The sequence below is a fragment of the Festucalex cinctus genome, chromosome 1, assembly GCF_051991245.1.
Source record: "Festucalex cinctus isolate MCC-2025b chromosome 1, RoL_Fcin_1.0, whole genome shotgun sequence".
NCBI lineage: Eukaryota > Metazoa > Chordata > Actinopteri > Syngnathiformes > Syngnathidae > Festucalex > Festucalex cinctus.
In genome coordinates this window covers 64,500,234-64,518,766 of record NC_135411.1, presented here as the reverse complement: position 1 = coordinate 64,518,766, position 18,533 = coordinate 64,500,234, and the positions used below count along the sequence as shown (strand labels likewise).

The 18,533-nt window shown below is 40.7% G+C and overlaps 2 protein-coding genes across 4 annotated transcripts in view; both read right to left on the bottom strand.

Annotated features, from left to right (window-relative positions):
• chadla (chondroadherin-like a) overlaps positions 1 to 2,111 on the bottom strand; it is a 10,256-nt gene extending 8,145 nt beyond the window's left edge. Inside the window, exons 1-4 of the mRNA XM_077511740.1 lie at positions 1,932 to 2,111; positions 695 to 889; positions 465 to 620; positions 95 to 240 (exon numbers count right to left, since the gene is read on the bottom strand). Coding sequence (XP_077367866.1) covers positions 95 to 240; positions 465 to 620; positions 695 to 889; positions 1,932 to 2,111 — 677 coding nt within the window. The remainder of the gene's footprint in view (positions 1 to 94; positions 241 to 464; positions 621 to 694; positions 890 to 1,931) is intronic.
• Positions 2,112 to 2,852: 741 nt separating this feature from the next.
• The window catches only part of LOC144004761 (ran GTPase-activating protein 1-like), an 18,892-nt gene continuing 3,211 nt past the window's right edge, over positions 2,853 to 18,533 (bottom strand). For 2 of the 3 annotated variants that reach the window (XM_077502279.1, XM_077502270.1), the window contains exons 6-16: positions 18,368 to 18,502; positions 18,013 to 18,171; positions 15,665 to 15,778; positions 15,209 to 15,308; positions 14,783 to 14,867; positions 14,512 to 14,698; positions 9,329 to 9,445; positions 8,900 to 9,005; positions 6,398 to 6,480; positions 6,190 to 6,311; positions 2,853 to 3,421 (exon numbers count right to left, since the gene is read on the bottom strand). In XM_077502279.1, the coding sequence (XP_077358405.1) occupies positions 3,340 to 3,421; positions 6,190 to 6,311; positions 6,398 to 6,480; positions 8,900 to 9,005; positions 9,329 to 9,445; positions 14,512 to 14,698; positions 14,783 to 14,867; positions 15,209 to 15,308; positions 15,665 to 15,778; positions 18,013 to 18,171; positions 18,368 to 18,502 (1,290 nt within the window). In that variant the 3' untranslated portion in view covers positions 2,853 to 3,339. Of the gene's footprint in view, positions 3,422 to 6,146; positions 6,312 to 6,397; positions 6,481 to 8,899; positions 9,006 to 9,328; positions 9,446 to 14,511; positions 14,699 to 14,782; positions 14,868 to 15,208; positions 15,309 to 15,664; positions 15,779 to 18,012; positions 18,172 to 18,367; positions 18,503 to 18,533 lie in introns of all 3 variants that reach the window. The other variant, XM_077502288.1, reaches the window with a different exon arrangement.

The following is an 18,533-nucleotide window of genomic DNA, read 5'->3' as shown; positions in this document are numbered from 1 at the left end:
CTAAGGCAATATTAACTAAAATACCATTAGTGGGGTTGCATCAAACATATTATGGTCAAGAATTTTATGGGGTGGTTGACTTCCAAGCTTCTACCTGGTCATGGCCTGAGTGGGGAAGAACTGCAGCTCATTGTGGTCTAGACTGAGGCGGGTGAGGGTGAACAAGCTTGCAAATGCCTCAGGAGCCAAGTTGTTGATGGAGTTATGGCTGAGACGAAGCCACTTGATGTGTTGCAGGCCCTGGGAGAGAAAGAATTGGAGGGCTATTGTTTTGAACACAATTTGTTTGGTAACAAATTACAAAAAATAAAAAATAAATACTGAGCAACAAACCATTACATTTTAGAACAGATCTGGATACAGATGAGATACATTGATGATACATACGCATCAGTTTTAAATGAAACAAAAAGTATTTTTTGTCTATTGTTTTCCACTTTTGTCATCATTTGGCCAGCAACTACCTGGAAGGCCATGTTGGGGATGTACACCAGCTGGTTGTGGGTGAGAGCCAGCATGTTTAGTGAGCCAAGCTGCAAGAAAGCTCCAGGTTGGATCTCCTCAACATGGTTGTGGTCCAGATGAAGTTCCTTCAAAGAGGAGAGGCCATCAAAAGACTCCTGCAAAAGCCAATGTAGAGGGAGAAATTGTTGTAAAGAGCACAAACTTGGATGCTTTGATTTAGTTCTCTTGCCTGGTATAGGATGTCGATTTTGTTGTAGGCCAGGTTTAGAGAGACCACGCGGCCCAGCATGCGGAAAGCTCCCTCCTTCACCTTGACAATGTTGCTTCGCTGTAGGTTGAGGTGAGTGAGGTAAGGTGTGTGCGCAAACCCTCCCCTCTGGAGCACCCGCAGGTTGTTATTTCTCAGGTCCAATTTGACTGTGATCTGTACATAACATTACACCAAGTCAGAGAAAATCACAGTTGATGTAATTCTTTATAGTATTGTTGAGAGATATGTACTCAGTGATGTGTAATGTTGCGCTTGTACCACTGTGAGGCGCTCACACACTTTTCTTTTATCTTCCTTTTACTTTGAGCCTGAAGGCTGATGAGTGCAGACGTGCTTTTTTGATCTCCACAATAAATACGCCATACTTGGCTAAAGAAACTTCATCTTGCCGTCATCCGTTCATCCGAATGCATCTGTCACGCCGCCACCAGGCGTGGCGGTTCATGCTTTTATTTTTGTGTCTCTGTTTCCCGTTTTACTTTGAAATCCTAACTCTCCTCTCACCCCAGGTCACTTGCCCTTCCTGCCGCGCCATAATTACCGGTCCCCGCCCTTGATTATCACCACCTGCCACCAATCACCTACTGCAATAAAAGCCACCTGCATTCTCCCCTCAGTGCCGAAGTGTCACAGTCAGTGCATGGAAGCGTCCCACAGTCCTTATGTCCTCGTTCATGTTGCCACGTATTTTTGCCTTGTTTTTGTGCTTTTTCCTCCCCAGTGGAGCGCCTTTTGTTACCCCTTTTGCCTTGTGCCCTTTTTCCTCCCTAGCGGAGCGCTTTTCGTTGTCCCCAGTACCTTTTGCCTGTTTTTTCCTCCCTAGTGGAGCGCTTTTTGTTCTCCACTTTTTTGCCTCCCTGTTCTCCTCTCAGCTTGAGAGGAGACCCCTGTTGGCCGGTAATAAACCTGCTGCCTTGGTGGCTTACCTTATGCCTGCGTCTGAGTCCTACCTTACCTCGCCTTGTCAGCATCGTTAAGCTGCCAAAACTTAACAAGCATGTTGCTCCTTTAAAATCATTAAGTATATAGCAGGCCACGCAAAAGGAGGCAGCGGACCTACCGGAACTAGCCCCTTGGCTTCGAATTTGACCATAGTTAGGGTATCAGAATGCATACAACACCCTTTCTCAAAGCTTCCTTGCCAGAATAGAAGCAGTGTGGGGTTGAAGCGCATCAGCAGGCATCAATTTCTCACCTCGTCAATAGTCTGGGGAACATCAGTAAGGTTCTTGTCAACGCAGGCCACCGTGAGCTTGGTGCCGTCACAACTGCACGCTCGAGGACACTTGCTTGCTTCCACGTTTGATAGGAGTGCAAAAGTCCCAAGTAAAATGGAAGCAGGGAGGACAAGCATCTGTGCAAGGAAGATGCTCATGTTAAATGAGAAATTTAATCAGTTGCATTTATTGCAATGTAAGGTACTTTCAAAACTATTCAAATTAGCAGCATATTTGTATTCATATCAAAACCTTCTGAGATTTGAGTCCGTGTGACTGTTAATCTACCCAAGTAAAAATAAAACCAATACTTTCGTTTACCTTTTTAAAAGAATAAAAAATATTTATCTGCACATCAAAAAAAACATACTACACCCAAATCATTTCTACATTCCAAACTAAGAAGCAGGCAGCAAAACTTCAAGAACAAAATATCTTACCATTGTGCAGAAGTCAATCTTTGTTTCTTTGACATAAAAAAAAAACGGGAAAAAAAGCAAAAACAAAACCACAATAAATATCCTAGAAAATATAAATGAATCTGGCAACAACTTTTGAAAATTGAGCGTCCAGCTTGTTCACTGGAGTCTGGAGTGCAATGGCTAAACACGACTTTGGTAAATTCTTCTTCTTGTGACCTCTGATCCCTGCACCCCCAACTGCAAATTAACACCTTGGTTTTACATTTGCTGCCCAGTTGGGAGGTTGAGATGCTGCAAGGAATAGCCACGTTTCTACATTAAGATGACAGATTTAAAATCAATTCATATCTGTATTAACAATTTCTAAACAACTTAAAATCTCCACTATCAACTCTAGCACACAGTAGATGCGGGGGGAAAAAATTTTGCTGGATACCCTGCAAAATAGAAAGTGATCTGAACAAGACACATGCCATGTTAAAATGAAATTAACTCAATTTATTTAACAATGCAGAGTCATAAAAGCTTGAGAGTCATTTAAGTGAGAAAATAAATCCCTTTTCGTATTTTAACCTTACTTTTATAATATTTAGCATGAACAAGATAAAAAAAAAAAGTCAACGTAAATGCTGAAAACAAAAATGTACAACAGCCTAAAAAGACGTCATTAAGTTTGCATTCAAGTACAATAAAGTGTGTTGTGTAGCCAGCAGGCATATAACACCTGGCGGTCTCAAACAACATTTTTTTTCCCTCCAAATATACACCAAGAGGATGATATCTAAGTGTACGGCAACAAAGTACTGCATGTCCAAGCGACTAGATCTTCAACAAGCATCTAGCTCCAAAGAAATGCCGTCATGATTATTAAGATGCGCCTTTGATTCAAATTTGAGCAGACGTGTGCTGATTTGGAAAGGGCCAACAAAGTTGTAGGTGCGTTTGTTTTTCTCAAGCTCAGTCCTCAGCTCTCTGTGCGGAACCTCTGCAAGGTGGACTGAAGCTCGTGTCGAGAAGAGCCGCAGGACTCCAAAGGCTTGTTGTTTCTGGGGATTACAAACAATTATCTCGTCTGTATGGACTTATATATGGGAAGTCAACTGATAAAATGGCTGATCATACTAATATGTCACGACAGGCTTTATTTATTTTAAATAGAACCACATTTGTCATTTCATTAGAGCTGAAATCACAATGACCTACCTTCCTTTGTATTAGTTAATGCTCGCTGTTTTTCATTTCAAAAGAGAAATATTAACTTCAAATTAGGGGTGTTAAAAAAAATCGATTCGCCGATATATCTCGATACTACATCGCGCGATTCTCGAATCGATTCAATAAAAAAAAATCTTTTTTTTTTGTTTTTTTGTTTTTTTAAGAGCTCAGAATTGTTCATTCGGTAGTCTTACTGATTCAACGTCTTATCATCATTGCCTTTATTTTATTTTATTTTTTTGTGTGTGTGAATCGATTTTTAATCTTCCATTTTTAATGGAAAAATATTCAACAAAACGTCTGACTTCGGGTTAGGATTCGCACCTTGAGCATGGAAGAATGTTATATGAACGGAACATTAAGCCTTAATATTTTATTTTAATGCTGTTCAAACATGAAACAGATTACAACCTCTATAAGACTGAAATTTCAGATAAATAAATAATACATTTTCATATAAATCTTACACTCTACAAGCTTACTGATTAGTATTTTCTAAATTTGAATGAAAAAAAATCGCAACAATCGACTTATAAATTCGTATCGGGATTAATCGGTATCGAATCGAATCGTGACCTGTGAATCGTGATACGAATCGAATCGTCAGGTACTAGGCAATTCACACCCCTACTTCAAATAGTTTTAAAATGTCAATAACATGCGTGGTGACATTTTGTTTTGTTGAGCCTGATTCGTTGGGGAGAGGTGGGAATGGGTGAGCTCTCTGACACACTAATTAACACTTGTCAATTAGTGTGCGAAAAGCCATCTATGTGAATGCAGTGGACAGTGTACATTGAAGGGATGTAACGATACACAAACATCTTAGGATATTATCACGATATGAAGGTCATGATACGATAATCATCACAATATTGTGGGGAGGTTGGCGATACTAAAAAAAAAAAAAGGTCACAATATTATAAAAAACAGAAAAAAACAAAAAAAAGAGCTCATACTAAAAAACAAACATAAAAGCACAATACAGTGGAACCTCTACTTACGAACGTCTCTTCATACGAAATTTTCGAGTTACGAAACGCCTCAACGGGAAAATATTGCCTCTTGTTACTAAAGAAATTTCTAGATACTAAGGTAAAAATACATTACCGAACCCAAAATACTTTCGGCTATGGCTATTTCCTACCATAGGTACCTATGAGCGTAAATACTAGATCGGTGTTTGTGCATCGTTCTGCAATCCCATTGGCTAAGAGGAACCTCTACCATAGGTATCTATGAGCCTAGATACTAGATCGTTGTCTATACAGCGTCCTTATCATTTATCCCACGGCCCATGAGGTGTTCCGATAGTTTTTCGTAAATGTATGAACTAACGGCCAACGAATTTGTGCAAAAATTCAAACAATTGGTGATTGATGAAGGCACAGTAAGTTTTTAATTGCGACAAGAGGGGCCTTTAAAAAAAAAAAAAAAAAAAAAAAGATGCCTCGCCATACCGGAAATTTCCATGAAGTTTCAGAATTAGTTTAAAAGAATCGCCCAGAAAAAGTGTTCACCAGTCGGGCGTTTGCTCACTAAGATGATGTTTGCCTTGGACATTTCCGAAGGATTGTTTTTTTTTTTTTTTTTTTGTTTTTTTTTTAAGAAAACATCCATGGATCAGTTCTTTACAAAACACCAGGCAAAAAAAAAAAAAAAAAAAAAAAAAACACTTCTGAGAGAGAACATGAACCAAAGAGGGCAAAAAACGATGATGACAGCACTTAAAAAGGTAAATGACCATCATTTTTATTCTTTATTCTTTGTTTTTTACATTATGCACAACTCTCATTTATTGTGCAATAATCTAATTGTAACATGTATTTGTTACATGATTTGATGCATTTTTATGCTTTATAAAACATTTATGTCTGAATTTTGGGAGGCTTGGAACGGATTAGGGCATTTACATGGAAAATGCGTCTCTACTTACAAAATTTTCTACTTAAGAACTTTCTTCCAGAACCAATTAATTTCGTAAGTAGAGGTACCACTGTATTGTGCTTTTGTACATAACAACAATGCATAGAAACCTAAAATCTCTAATCACACAATATTGAGGCACTTACTTGCTAATGTAAGCACACATTGAGTTCCTCCGCATATTAACTCGGTTCACAAGCATATTACGTTCCCCTTCATCTGACCATTAGCGTGGACTTTAAACATACAAGGGCCAAAACATGCCCTGTGAAAACTGCACTGAAAAACTAGCTACCAGAGGGTGCTAGAATTACACAAATGGAAATCAACCTGACTTTTTAACAGATGTGCTGCTTTTAATATCGTGACGCCCACGACAATATTGTGGCAGTTTTAATATCACGATATTATCGATATTATTATTACGATGTTATCGTTACATCCCTAGTACACAGTGCCAAACACAAATAGCTCCTCGCCCCAACTGCATCAATTTCGTTTTTTTGTTGCTAAAATTACGCCATCTCTAAGCACATATACTACATCCCTGTTTCCCCACATACCAGGTCCGATAGCATTCATGTACAGTAGGTGCTTTGTTCCTGATGGGTATTGAGCGATGTTATATACCTGGAATCTGCCTGCTGATTGGCTCATTCTGTCACGCCCTTACCGGGACATGAAGGCCTCCAGCACAGCCACGCTCTCTTTGGGGAAGTAGTCCTGACGAACAGCGTGCTCCAAGGCCTGCAGGTGGCCGGCTACCACCAACACAGGTTTCACCTTGTCCTCACTCTGAGATGAGGGGAGAGAAAAGAACAGGAGTATGGAGACTGAAAAGGCAAAGTACACCGAGGAAAAGGGAGTCATTTTGCACTCACCTTTATAAGCCCCAGCAACACTAGCAATGAGGACACAAAATTGTAGCCTTGGCCAGAAGAAAAGGCTTTCTTCAGAAGGGCATCTGTGAGAAGAAGAAGCAAAAAAGGACATTTTGTCTTGTCAAAAACTGCAAGGGAAATATGCAAATGTTGAATAGGGCAGTTGACAATTACATCTAAACCTCTATTTTTAGAACAGCGCACTGCGCATGTGCGTGCGTGGCCAGTTGATTTTCGGAAAAGAAACAGGCAGGAGACTAAGTGTATTCGTACGAGGCAAAACTTGTGGCCTGACTCCCTATTTCACCATATACTGGTCGGTGGAAATGGCCCAGCAGCTGAAAATCCACACCCATTATGAGCGAGTCGGTGACTGGAGAGGTATGTTTATCGATTCGTATGCTTTCTCAGCATTAGCCCTGCTAGCTGCTACATGCTAGCTACTATACATCATGGTGTAAATACACCAACGATACCTCGAGTTTACCTATGGAGGCCACTGCTGCCTATGCTATCGAACCATATTGGATGTTTTAACTCACACTGGTGTATGAAAAGGTGCGAATGTTTGGTGGTGGTCGGAAGGGCCGTGGGTGCACACTGGCAGCCACACTTTCCTTAGCTTGCCCCATATGGAGAACCAAAACTGCCAAAATTCTAAATAAATAAATGACTAAATAAATACATAAATGACTAAAAATGAAAATAAAATAAATATAAAAAATATCATTCGAAAATTATATCCAAAAAATAAATATAAATGGAAATAAATCTGTTTTTATTTTTGCTTTTTGTCATTTAATTATTTAGTCATGTACTTATTTATTTATTTAGTCACATATTTATTTAGTCATTTAGTTAGTCATTTATTTGGTTATTCATTTATTTTGAATTTTGGCAGTTTTGGTTTGTACTGCCAAGTCAAAATGTTATTCAAATGAGGGGGCGGTCCTAAGCGTGTCTTGGGTAGGACTCTGCCGCTGCAAACTGCCTGTCATTGGTCGAGTAAGCAGCTCGGCGAACAAGGAAGTCTCGCTGGCTTGCAATGGAGAGCTCCAGCAATGGACGACGATTTTGTCCATTGTCTGCTCTAACTTGTTGTCGAGCAACTCAAGTCGCACGTTGAGGTGACAGTGGACCCGATAATCGCCCATTGCTGGGAGCTCTCCATTGCAAGCCGGCAAGACTTCCTTGTTCGCCGAGCTGCTTACTCGACCAATGACAGGCAGTTTGCAGTGGCAGAGTCCTACCCAAGACATGCTTAGGACCACCCCCTCATTTGAATAACATTTCGACTTGGCAGTACGAACCAGAACTGCCAAAATTCAAAATAAATAAATGACTAAATAAATAAATAAATGACGAAAAGTGAAAATTAAAACGGATTTATTTCCATTTATATTCATTTATTTATTTTAAATATAATTTTGGAATTATATTTTTTTAATATTCATTTTTATTTTCACTTTTAGTCATTTATTTATTTTGAATTTTGGCAGTTTTGTTCCTCCATAGCCCCAGGGCAGCTGTGGCTATTTAAGTAGCTTATTGCCACCAGAGTTTGAATGTGCGAGTGCATGAATAATGTATCCATTGTGAAGTGTTTTTGAGCGTCCAAAAAAGCGCTATATAAATCTGATGCATTATCATTATTATTATTATTATTAAAATGTAACCTATGCTGACAACATGCGAGTTGAGCAGTGTCACTAAGATGTGAGCGGTCATTGTGTCACCACGCCACTTTAACAAAAGCAACTAGACAGACGTAACAGCCCAAAGGTAGGTTTAAAATCTTTAAATGAAAATCATGACTTACTGTGTTTCATTTTCATAAAAATTAGCGACCAACACAAGATTAGCAGTCATCTAGAGCACATCAGTGCCAGCGGATCATACAATAAATCTTGCCTTTCTCCTAAAACTGCTCTCTTTCCACCCATTTTGAGGTCTCCACATGTTGACCACCATTTAAGTAGTTCCAAAGTGTGTTTGGCGGTCGATTGAACCATGTTGAAATTTCACGCCTGCGACGTCGGTCTCTTCCAAAATGTGTAACGTGTGTGTCCTACTCTGCTATTTTGTGTGACTCGTGCATATTAATGAGGAAAACGTGACATAATTTAAGATCAACCCTATTAGATATGAAGACACTATTGTAAAATAAAAAGTACAATGAAATTGGTTGACACACTAAATGTCTGCGCTACAAATATTGTACACAGTTGAGCAGGAAGGTTTCAAAAAGGACCTTAAAACTAGAGTGGCAACATTCTATAGGACAGGCAGAGGCTACTGTGTGGCACTAGATTTGTACCACAATTACAAGCCCATAAAAAGGAAATTCTGAGACAGATAGGAAATACTTATATGAAACATTTTTCAGCCATATTGCCCTGCCCTATGAAACATGAAACATGCAACATGTAATAACAGAAGGTGACTGAAGGGTTAACAGGAGGAGACATGTGTTCTTGGTACTTAAAAAAAAAAAAAACTCACCAACACTTTCCAAGACTGCATTCTTTACTTCATTATTGTCCTCTTTGTACACAGATGCGATTTTAAGAAAGGCTTCAGCTGTTTTTCTTGCATCAGCCACATCCACCTGGGGAAGGGAGGAAGACGAATCAGCTATATTGTGTCCAACATTGTAAACATGCAAAAAATGAGAAATGCAATGTCGAAGATGATTATAATGTATTCCACCACGTAAGGACAAAATTATTAAAAACGTCCAAGCTAGAACACCTCATCAAAAAAGGTGATGGCTCAAAGAAATATTTTATTGCTTAGGCCTGAGCACAATAATAAATAGTATCTATGTGAATGTATGGAAAGTCAAGAATACCTTGTGACAAAAAGTGGAATAAAATCAATTTGTATTGTTCCGGATGTTGACACCCTTCTCTTGGCTTATCACTACTATACCTGCTGCTCAATCAGTGTTGCTCTTCTGGCCCCAAGCTTGAGTAGTTTATCCGGCGATGGAAAACTGAGGAAGGATGAGACGTCAGGCGGCCGTGGTGCTGATGGTGGTGTGGAAAACTACGAAGGCAAAGAGAGAGGTCATTTCAAGAAGTACACATTTATTTTATGATTTTGAAAAAACAAAACAAAACAAAAAAAACGATCCAGTCCATTCTTGTTAAGTTGATGTGAAGCCTTGTATTTTATATAGTGTTGTCAGGCGATTAAAAATGTTCATCTAATTAATTACAGGATTAGTTTTAGATGACGCAAAAGTCGTCAAAATATTGATATATCGATATCGTATTGATACGCCTTTTCATATCCCAATACCGATACATAAAACCATGTATCGATATATCGATTTACCCCCTCCCCACCCCCCACAACACATCCAACACACACAAACGTTCCCAAGTCCATGCCACTCACACGGAGAAAGCCAGTATCTATCGTCTCCCCGCCCACCCTCTCCCCTCAACCACCACTGGAACATTTGCATAAAACAGACACAACAATCTGCAACTAGTTCAGGGTGTACTGCCCCAAGCCGGCTGGGATAGGCTCCAGCACCCCCGTGACCCTTGTGAAGATAAGTGGTTAAGAAGATGGATGGATGGATGTCACCACAATGTGAATGTCATGAGTGTCAGTTTTTTTGTCACTTCATTTACACAGCCTGTACTGTGGTTGTAATTGGTTTAAATGAATATTTATTGTGTTTATAAGCCCCGCCTACTGCCCAGAGCCAGCTGAGATGGGCGCCAGCGCCCCCCGCGACCCTTGTGAGGAATAAGCAGTCAAGAAAATGGAAGGATGGATGGATGTGTTTATATGGCCATGTTAAATAAAACAGATTATTAGTGTAACTGCAATGGATTCAATTCTTAATGGAAATATTCATAGTTTTACTAATGCATTAAATTAGAAGCAAGAAGTTTCTACTATTTGCAGCATTGGTACTTTAGGCTGTCTAAAATAGGTCCTGCATGAATTCGGACTCCATCTCACTTGATCCTCCCTCACTTGCTGAAATAGAGTCCACCAGCCGGGCCCCAGGAGCGGATGGAATTACAGGCGAAATGCTGAAATTGTCCCTGACGTCCTCTGCCCCCCGTTTCCTCAACATCTGCCGTGCCATCTGGGCAGCAGAAAGAATTCCGCAGGAGTGGAAATCCGGCGTAGTGGTGTCTTTTTACAAGAACAAAGGCGACGAGAAACCCTGCCAACTACCGTCCCATCACCCTTCTGTCTGTTCCGTCCAAAGTCGTAACCTCCATAATCCTGCAGCGTCTTCAGCCCTACCTTGTCTCCCAGCACCGCCCACAACAAGCCGGCTTCACTCCAAACCGCTTGACAACAGACTGCATCCTCGCCCTCCGGATTCTGGCTGAGCAGAGGAGGGAATACCGACAGCCCCTCCTCACTGCGTACATTGATCTCAAGACGGCGTTCGACTCCCTCGATCGAGATGCCCTCTGGCTTCTGCTTCAGGGTATTGGCGTTCCGCGCAAGTACATTAGCATCCTGCGGGATATGTACACGGATACAACATGCACAGTCCGAGCAGACGGGATGGTCTCACAGCCGTTCCGCACCAGCTCGGGCGTGCGGCAGGGCTGTGTGGCTGCCCCCAATTTGCTCAACGTCGCCGTTGACTATTGGGTTTCCTCGTCCCTCGCTCGCTGCCCAGAGGTGGGTGCTAGTCTCCACTCCACACAGACCGACCTAGACTACGCTGATGACATTGTCCTGCTCGCCACCTTCCTGGATGCCCTATCGGATGCTCTGTCGATTTTCTCTGAGGAGGCTCTCCCACTCGGACTGGAAATCAACTGGGTCAAGACCAAGTTACAATCACTTGATGGATACACTCATGGTCCTTCTTTGGTACCACTTGGTCATGGACGAGAGGTGGAGGTCGTCAAGGAGTTCATCTACCTTGGGTCAAAGTTCGACACAAGTGGTTCCTGCGATCCCGAGATCCTGCGTCGACTCCAGCTGGCACATAGTACCTTTGGCAGGCTCTCTAGGGTATGGTCGAGCCCCTCTATCCGCTTGGCCACCAAACTCCGTCTCCTCAACTCCGTCATTATCCCAGTCTTACTCTACGCCAGCGAAACATGGACGCTCTCGGCGGTTATGCAACGCCGCCTAGACGCATTCCACAGGCGTTGCTTGCGGAGTATTCTGCGTGTCCGCTGGTACGATTTCGTCCGCAACGAGACTATTTACACCAGGGCAGGAAATCCAATACCGGTCTCCACCCTCATCAAGAGGCGGCGGCTTCATCTGCTCGGTCACGTGGCCCGCCTGGATGACTCAATAACGGCAAAACAACTCCTCACTGATGTATCTCTCCCTCCTCCTCGTGGCTGGCGCCGCCCCACTGGACGCCCAAGACTCACCTGGGTAGCACAGGTGGCTGCCACCAGTCCTCTTTCCAACCTTCTGCTTCGAGCCCAGGATCAAGACAACTTCAGATGACTGGTCGCAACGGCCATCTAATTGGCCAAGCGATCACTACTACTACTACTACTACTACTACTACTATGAATTCCTCAACTGAATTTCAAATTGTTGTGAATCGTAAATCGAATCGGGCCCTTGTGAATCGAATCAAATCGATTCGATTCTGGAAATCTGAATCAATACCCAGCCCTATTCACTTTGGATTAGGTCGTTTGATAACCAGGAGTACGTGAGCACACTGCAAGAGCGTATATGGAAACTCAGGTACTGATGAAAATAAAATAAAATAAAACTGCTATACTATGACTGACTCAGTTTTATTGTTCAATGTTTTGTTTAATGCCTCTTTAAAGGGGACTATTGTAAAGGTATTTTTGATGATACATGTTAAGAATTATATATACACACACGTCTAAATAAACAAAAAAACAGTTGGTCTGTTCTTTATTTTGATTCATTGACATACAAAGAACTAGAATGGAGGAGTGGAAGCCTAGTAGATGATTAGGTATAGTATAATATATATATATATATATATATATATATATATATATATATATATATATGTGTATGTTTATAGTACGGTAGCTGTCTCTGTTCAGGCGGAGACAAACTTCAGGCGGAACCCGGGGTACGATAACGGCCCCGAAGCCTCTCAGGACCCACTTAGCCCAAATGCTCTGACCGAGAGCTTTTCAACGGTGTATGTCCTGTTGCTCCACGACGTTCCGTTCCGGAGATAGAGGGCCGACAAACCCGCAATTTTTACCCAGGATATGAACCTTCGCAGGCGGGGTAAGTTTTTGAAAATCACGGTCTCCTGGAGGTCTTTGGGCGGCCGTACCATACCGGGGACAAAAGGGCATCCCCAGACTCGTCTCGATGACAGCTTTCCAACGATGTCAGTGCCATCGCTCTACGACATTGCGTTCCGCCATGGTGATCTAGCTTGTAGCTTCCGTGCTGAATGGCAGTTGCTGCAGTGGCAACTACGGAAACACAGCAGTGCAGCCCCGCGGGTCCCGGCGACGTGAAAGATGTACATTGAATAGGGTTCTTGCAGGAATCACTCAGTGAAATTTTAGACCTTTTTTAGACCTTTTTAGACCACTATGAGAAAAATTTTAGACCAACTTCACGACCGACCGAAGACCCCCCCTAAAAAAAGGGGGGAGGGGGGGGGGGGGGGGGTACATATTTGATTCTCAAAACCATGTCAACTAGCAGGGCTCTACACTAACTTTTCTACTACTAGCACTGGTGCAAGCAACATTTTTAGTTGCTCGCACAGCACAGGATTTGGTCGCACCATTTTTTGTGGAGGTGTAGCATGACCTTAGGCATACGCAACTCGATATATTTTCAAAATATTTGATTGGAACACGAGTTTTGCCTGCAACATCAGTGGCTATCAAAACATATGATTCATTTAAATATTCAAAACTTATGGTGACATTTGTTACTTCTAGACGTTAATCTTAAATATACCACAAATTTTTACGGTATCTTAAAACGTGTTAAAAAACAACAACAAAAATGTCTTCTATATTTTCATATATTGAATCAATGTGAGATGTGCTTTTATCTTAGCTGGTGTGTTGGCTGTGGGACATACCTGTGTGAAGTTTGAATCCATGCATTGGATCGTCACGGGAGTTATTGTTTTGAGTCGCGCGCAGTACCAGCACCGGGACATACAAGTACACCGAGAGGACTCGATAGCCAACTACTGTTAGCTGCATGTTGACACTCGCTGTGACGCGCGCACGCGCACACGATCCCGTGCCGCAAGTTCGTCGTTCACCATCCTGCCTGTTTGTTTTGGTCCCGGTAGTGTTAGCTTGACATGTTGAGTTCGAGATGTCCGCAGAACGCAACAATGATAATTCCTCCCCCTTCTGGTGTCGTATCTCGCGGAAAAACAAGCCGCGGCTGCGCGTCACATCTCACCAAACATCTCAATTGCACCGCCCCACGTACCTTAGCTCCCGCCCGCCTGAACTACGTTGAACTACAATGCAAACGCACCCCTTCAAATGTCTCCTTCACTTTGAGCACACAAATAACAGAAACAACAAAACACGCACATTTGTTTTGTTCTTTCTTTTTCTTTCTTTCTACAGAGCAAACACTTCTCGGAATGTAAGAAGCAGATGTAAGAATTTCAGACTTGGGTAAATTAAATTTTAGACCTAGGATGAAAATATGGCTGTTTTTTAAAGAAATTTCAGGTCTAAAATTTAACTTTCTGAATTTTAGACTTTTTTTTAGACTTTTTAAGACCCCGCGGGAACCCTGATTGAAAAGAATAGAAGCGTCAAAATAAAGGCTCTGGGAGATCGAGATCCAAATGAGTGTGCCTTGCTCTCCTGGCTGTGCTGCACTCGCGTCCACGTCTGCTGTTGTCAATGCTCGTCGTGGGTAGTAGTGATACGCAGTAGAGGCGCACCTCTGCAGTCTACGGGTACATCGATGGGTCAAATTGTGCATTGGTTATTGTTTTTAATGCATTGATTTGCTCATCATTAATTATTCTACATTAACCCGTTAAACTGGAAGCTTAAATTTTTTATGAACAAAGTTTTAGCAAAACATTAAAAAAAAAAAAAAAAAAAAAAAGATTAAATGTATCTGAATTAGTTTTTTCTTAAGAGCATACTGAAAGAAATTACCTTGCTGCCACCGTATTGATTTTGCTCTTCATCGTCGTCGTCCTCCTCCTCCTCCTCTTCTTCTTCTTCTTCCTCTTCATCCACCTCCTCGTCATCATCATCATCCTCATTAACGTCATCATCATCATCATCATCATCATCATCTTCATCATCATCGTTGTCGTCGTCGTCATCACCCTGATCATCACTAAAGAAGAACAAAGACATTGATCATCAACAACCTCCTAAAAGCACTAATGTATGTCAACTTGTGAAGAGATGACGCACTTACCTGAGCGATGCCAGAAGCTCGGCCATTTTAATGCCTTTCATGAAATCTTTCAGAGCTTTGCAGCCATCCTTTCCCAAATCGTTACCTGCAAAACACGAAGTCAAGCATGTTACAATTGTTACATATAGTCTCACCAAAACAATATTGTTATAGTCATAATCATTGTGCCACTGTTTATGTACTTGTAGGTTGCGCAACTGCTGTTTTTACTTATTATTTTTGTCTTTTAACATTTTTTAAATTCTAATTATTCCGATTCCGGCTTGCGCATGTTTGGATTTATTAACAGCCAAAATGTGTGGTGTTTAGTGCTGGATTGCCCCCGCGGACCAAGAAAGCTTAAACAGGGCAAACTGAATCAGTCATGAAGCAACTGGAAATAAAAGCAACATGTTAAGTTTTTTTTTTTTTTTTGATTTTTTTTACCATTTAAATCCAGTTTTTCCAGGTTTTTCTTGTTCTTGACTGCAAGGGCCACAGCCAGTGCAGCTTCTTCAGTTATCTCTCCAAATGACAGATTAAGTTCCTGTTTAATATAAGGGGATAGAAGTAATTCTCCAATAAGAAAATACATACATACATACATACATACAATACATGTAAATAATCACTGATGACCAATGATGTCCTTTTTGGATAACTATGATTATCATTTAGCAGAAGACCTGTAATGTGATTGGCAGAGACGACTAATAAAAGCCAGTGACTAAAGTGTAGCATGATTCTGACTATTACACCTAAACTTAGTGAATCTGTAACAAAACTGGAGGAACATGATGCAGACAAAAATCTTTTCATTTCAATATTCGGGAGTTGATTTCATGATGCCAGTCTAATCAAATGTATTGGTGATACTTACAGCCAGGGCCAGTGAACACTCACCTTCAAGATCGGCAGTCCTTCTGAAACGGTTTCAGCAATCGCTGTGGCTCCAATGTCACGCACCAAACAGTCGCCAAAGTTTATCACCTGGATGCTTTTTAAATGTTTCAGGGCCTGTGAATAACAACAAGTGTTAACACAGCATAAACACCAACAACAACAACATTAGTCCACAATGTCATGTGATATCTGTTGGTGATTTTCAAATGATTATCCTTATTAGGGATAGGCGCTGATATCGGTAGAAGCCTGTTTTCAAAATCTGATGGCCAATAAAAGGTAAATCTAAAACCATTTTAATCTCAGGGAACTATTTATTTAAATTGTCAGTTAACTTTATAAGAGATACTGCTGACCCTGGGAACTTAATCTGTACCTTTTGTTTTTGTTCGACATTAAAACAAAGAAATGTCAAAGTTTAAGGTTTAGGAATTTTTTTACATTTTGGAAAAAACAGAGCTATGGTATTTACTTCTTTAAGTTTCCATTAAACTTGTTAAGACGTACTGATAACTTGGGAGCTCCCTGAATATTTCGTTTTTATAAATATAAAATGAAGTATATTGTCTATGATTTAAAAAAAAAAAAAAGCTACGTTTTGAAAAATATTAAAAAAATTGTTCAATGCTTTAAGGCATTACAACAAAGTCATTATTGGCATTTGTATGTAAAAAAAAAAGTTTTATGCCAACATTTCTCATGGGAGTACGTTACACCTAAAAATGCAAAGTACTTGGCATACCATAAAAGCACAACCGCGATTAAGAGGAGGCACCCGGGAGCTTCTTGTGTGGAGAAGACATCGTAAGTTTTCAACTTTTTTTTTTTTTCTTTGTTGGCAATGAGTAACCCCGTCATTCATCCAAACTGCACCACGTAACTTAATGCTCCAGCCTTGCACACAGCTTTTACTCACTGCCCACTTTAACACACGCAAACATACAGCCCTCACACACTCGCTTGTTGCTGACACTTTTTTTTTTTTAAATTGACACAGACACACACTCTTCAAATACACTTAAACTTTTTGTTTTAAATTTCTGTCTTTAATAAACAAGCAACATCCACGCCATATGAAGGGCTTTTTTTTCAGTGATTGGAAATATAGTCAACAAAAAAAGGACAAGCCTGACAGCTGAGCATGTTGAGATGCGAACATCCACTCCAACACAACACATGACTACAACACACACACACACACCTGAGCAGATGCACACAGAAAGCGTGAGAGTGGGGGTGGAGCTGTTGTTTTGTAAATTGCAGCCGTCACCACTGCTGTTTTTTTTTTTTTTTTTTTTTTTTTTTTTTAATGTTAAGATTATGGTTCAGATTGTGGCTTTTGCAGTTTTAGTTATTAAAAGAGAGGTTTATTTTATTATTTCTTTATTGTAGGATTCCATTGCACTAGAGCTGTGTGCACTTTGCCATATTGTTCAATAAAATTCATTTTTGAACTTGAATAAAAATATATTGGAAAGAAGAAAATTGTGTTTTACTCATGGAGATAAATTAGAATCAATTGCTATATAGGTCAAATTATAGGGAGATAGTCAATTGAATCGGAATCGAATTGAATCACATTTAAAAGTGAATCGTTAGATCCATCGATGCATCGAAAAACTATTTTCTAGATTAATTGATTACAAATATAATCGTTTAACCCAGCCCTATTTGGGAAGTAGGCGCGGTACAGCCTGAACTGGTTGCCAGCCAATTGCAGATTGTGACAGTTTTTGTGCAAATTTTCCAGTAGTGGTTGAGTGGACAGGGTGGGTGGGGAGACGATCGATACTGGCTTTCTCCATCTAAGTGGTGCGGGCTCGGGAGCGTTTGTTTGTATTGTTGGATGTGTCTTGTGTGCGTGTGTATGTGTGTGGTGGGGAGTAAGTGATATATCGATACATGGTTTTATGTATCGATATTGGTATATGAAAAGGCGTATCGATACGATATCGATATATCGATATTTTGAACCCAGCCCTACTGAAAAAGAATATTGGCTTCAAATATCGGTTATCAGCCTCCTTGACTACTAATAATCGACATCGGTATCCGCCCTGAATTTTTTTTTTTTTAAAGTATCGGTCTATCTCTAATCCTTATTTGTTTTTCTTTTGGAAATTAGGTAAGCCGATGATTTACGGCCTGTAAATTGCCGTGAGCCTTCAGATAAACAACAACAAAGCCAAACTGCCTGCCCACATTTAAGTTGCTCTACTACTTTACTCGTTATAAATTGGCAACGGTAGCTAGTTACACTTTATAAAAAGGGTCCCTTCTCCAGTCATAGACACCAGTAGGTCATAGTTAATGATCATGCAACCCTTCTATTTTGTTTGAAATCATACCTGAGCCATGGCAATGGCACCCTCCTCAGTGAAGGTGTTATCATTGAGATTGAGGGTGCGCAGGTTTGGATTGTGCTGTACAGCCGTCGCCAACGCTTTTATACCTGGGTGATTGATGCCATTCTGGGGCATGTGGATCTCCTCCAGGCTGCCCATTAACTACAAACACAAGTCGTTCTTAGACAATTGTACAAAAGGAAAAACAGAAAGCAGCATTTTTTCCCCCCACTAAAAAGTGTTTTTCCAAATAACAAAATAATGTCAAATAGCATATCAGGATTAAAATACCTCTACTTCAGTTGCTGTTTCATGCAAGTTTTTATCTATTCAAAAACCAGTTGTTTGACTTCTCTACCTGGAAAGCTTGAGCGAGAGCAGTGGCTCCGTCGTTCTCCAGACGATTTCTCCCGGCAACAAACACTTTCAGGCCGAGGGGAGGACTTTCTGCGCTCGACTTTTTATGGCACTCCATCAGTGAAGCCGCCAATATCTGAAAAGTGCAGAACAGAGCCGTCAATTAG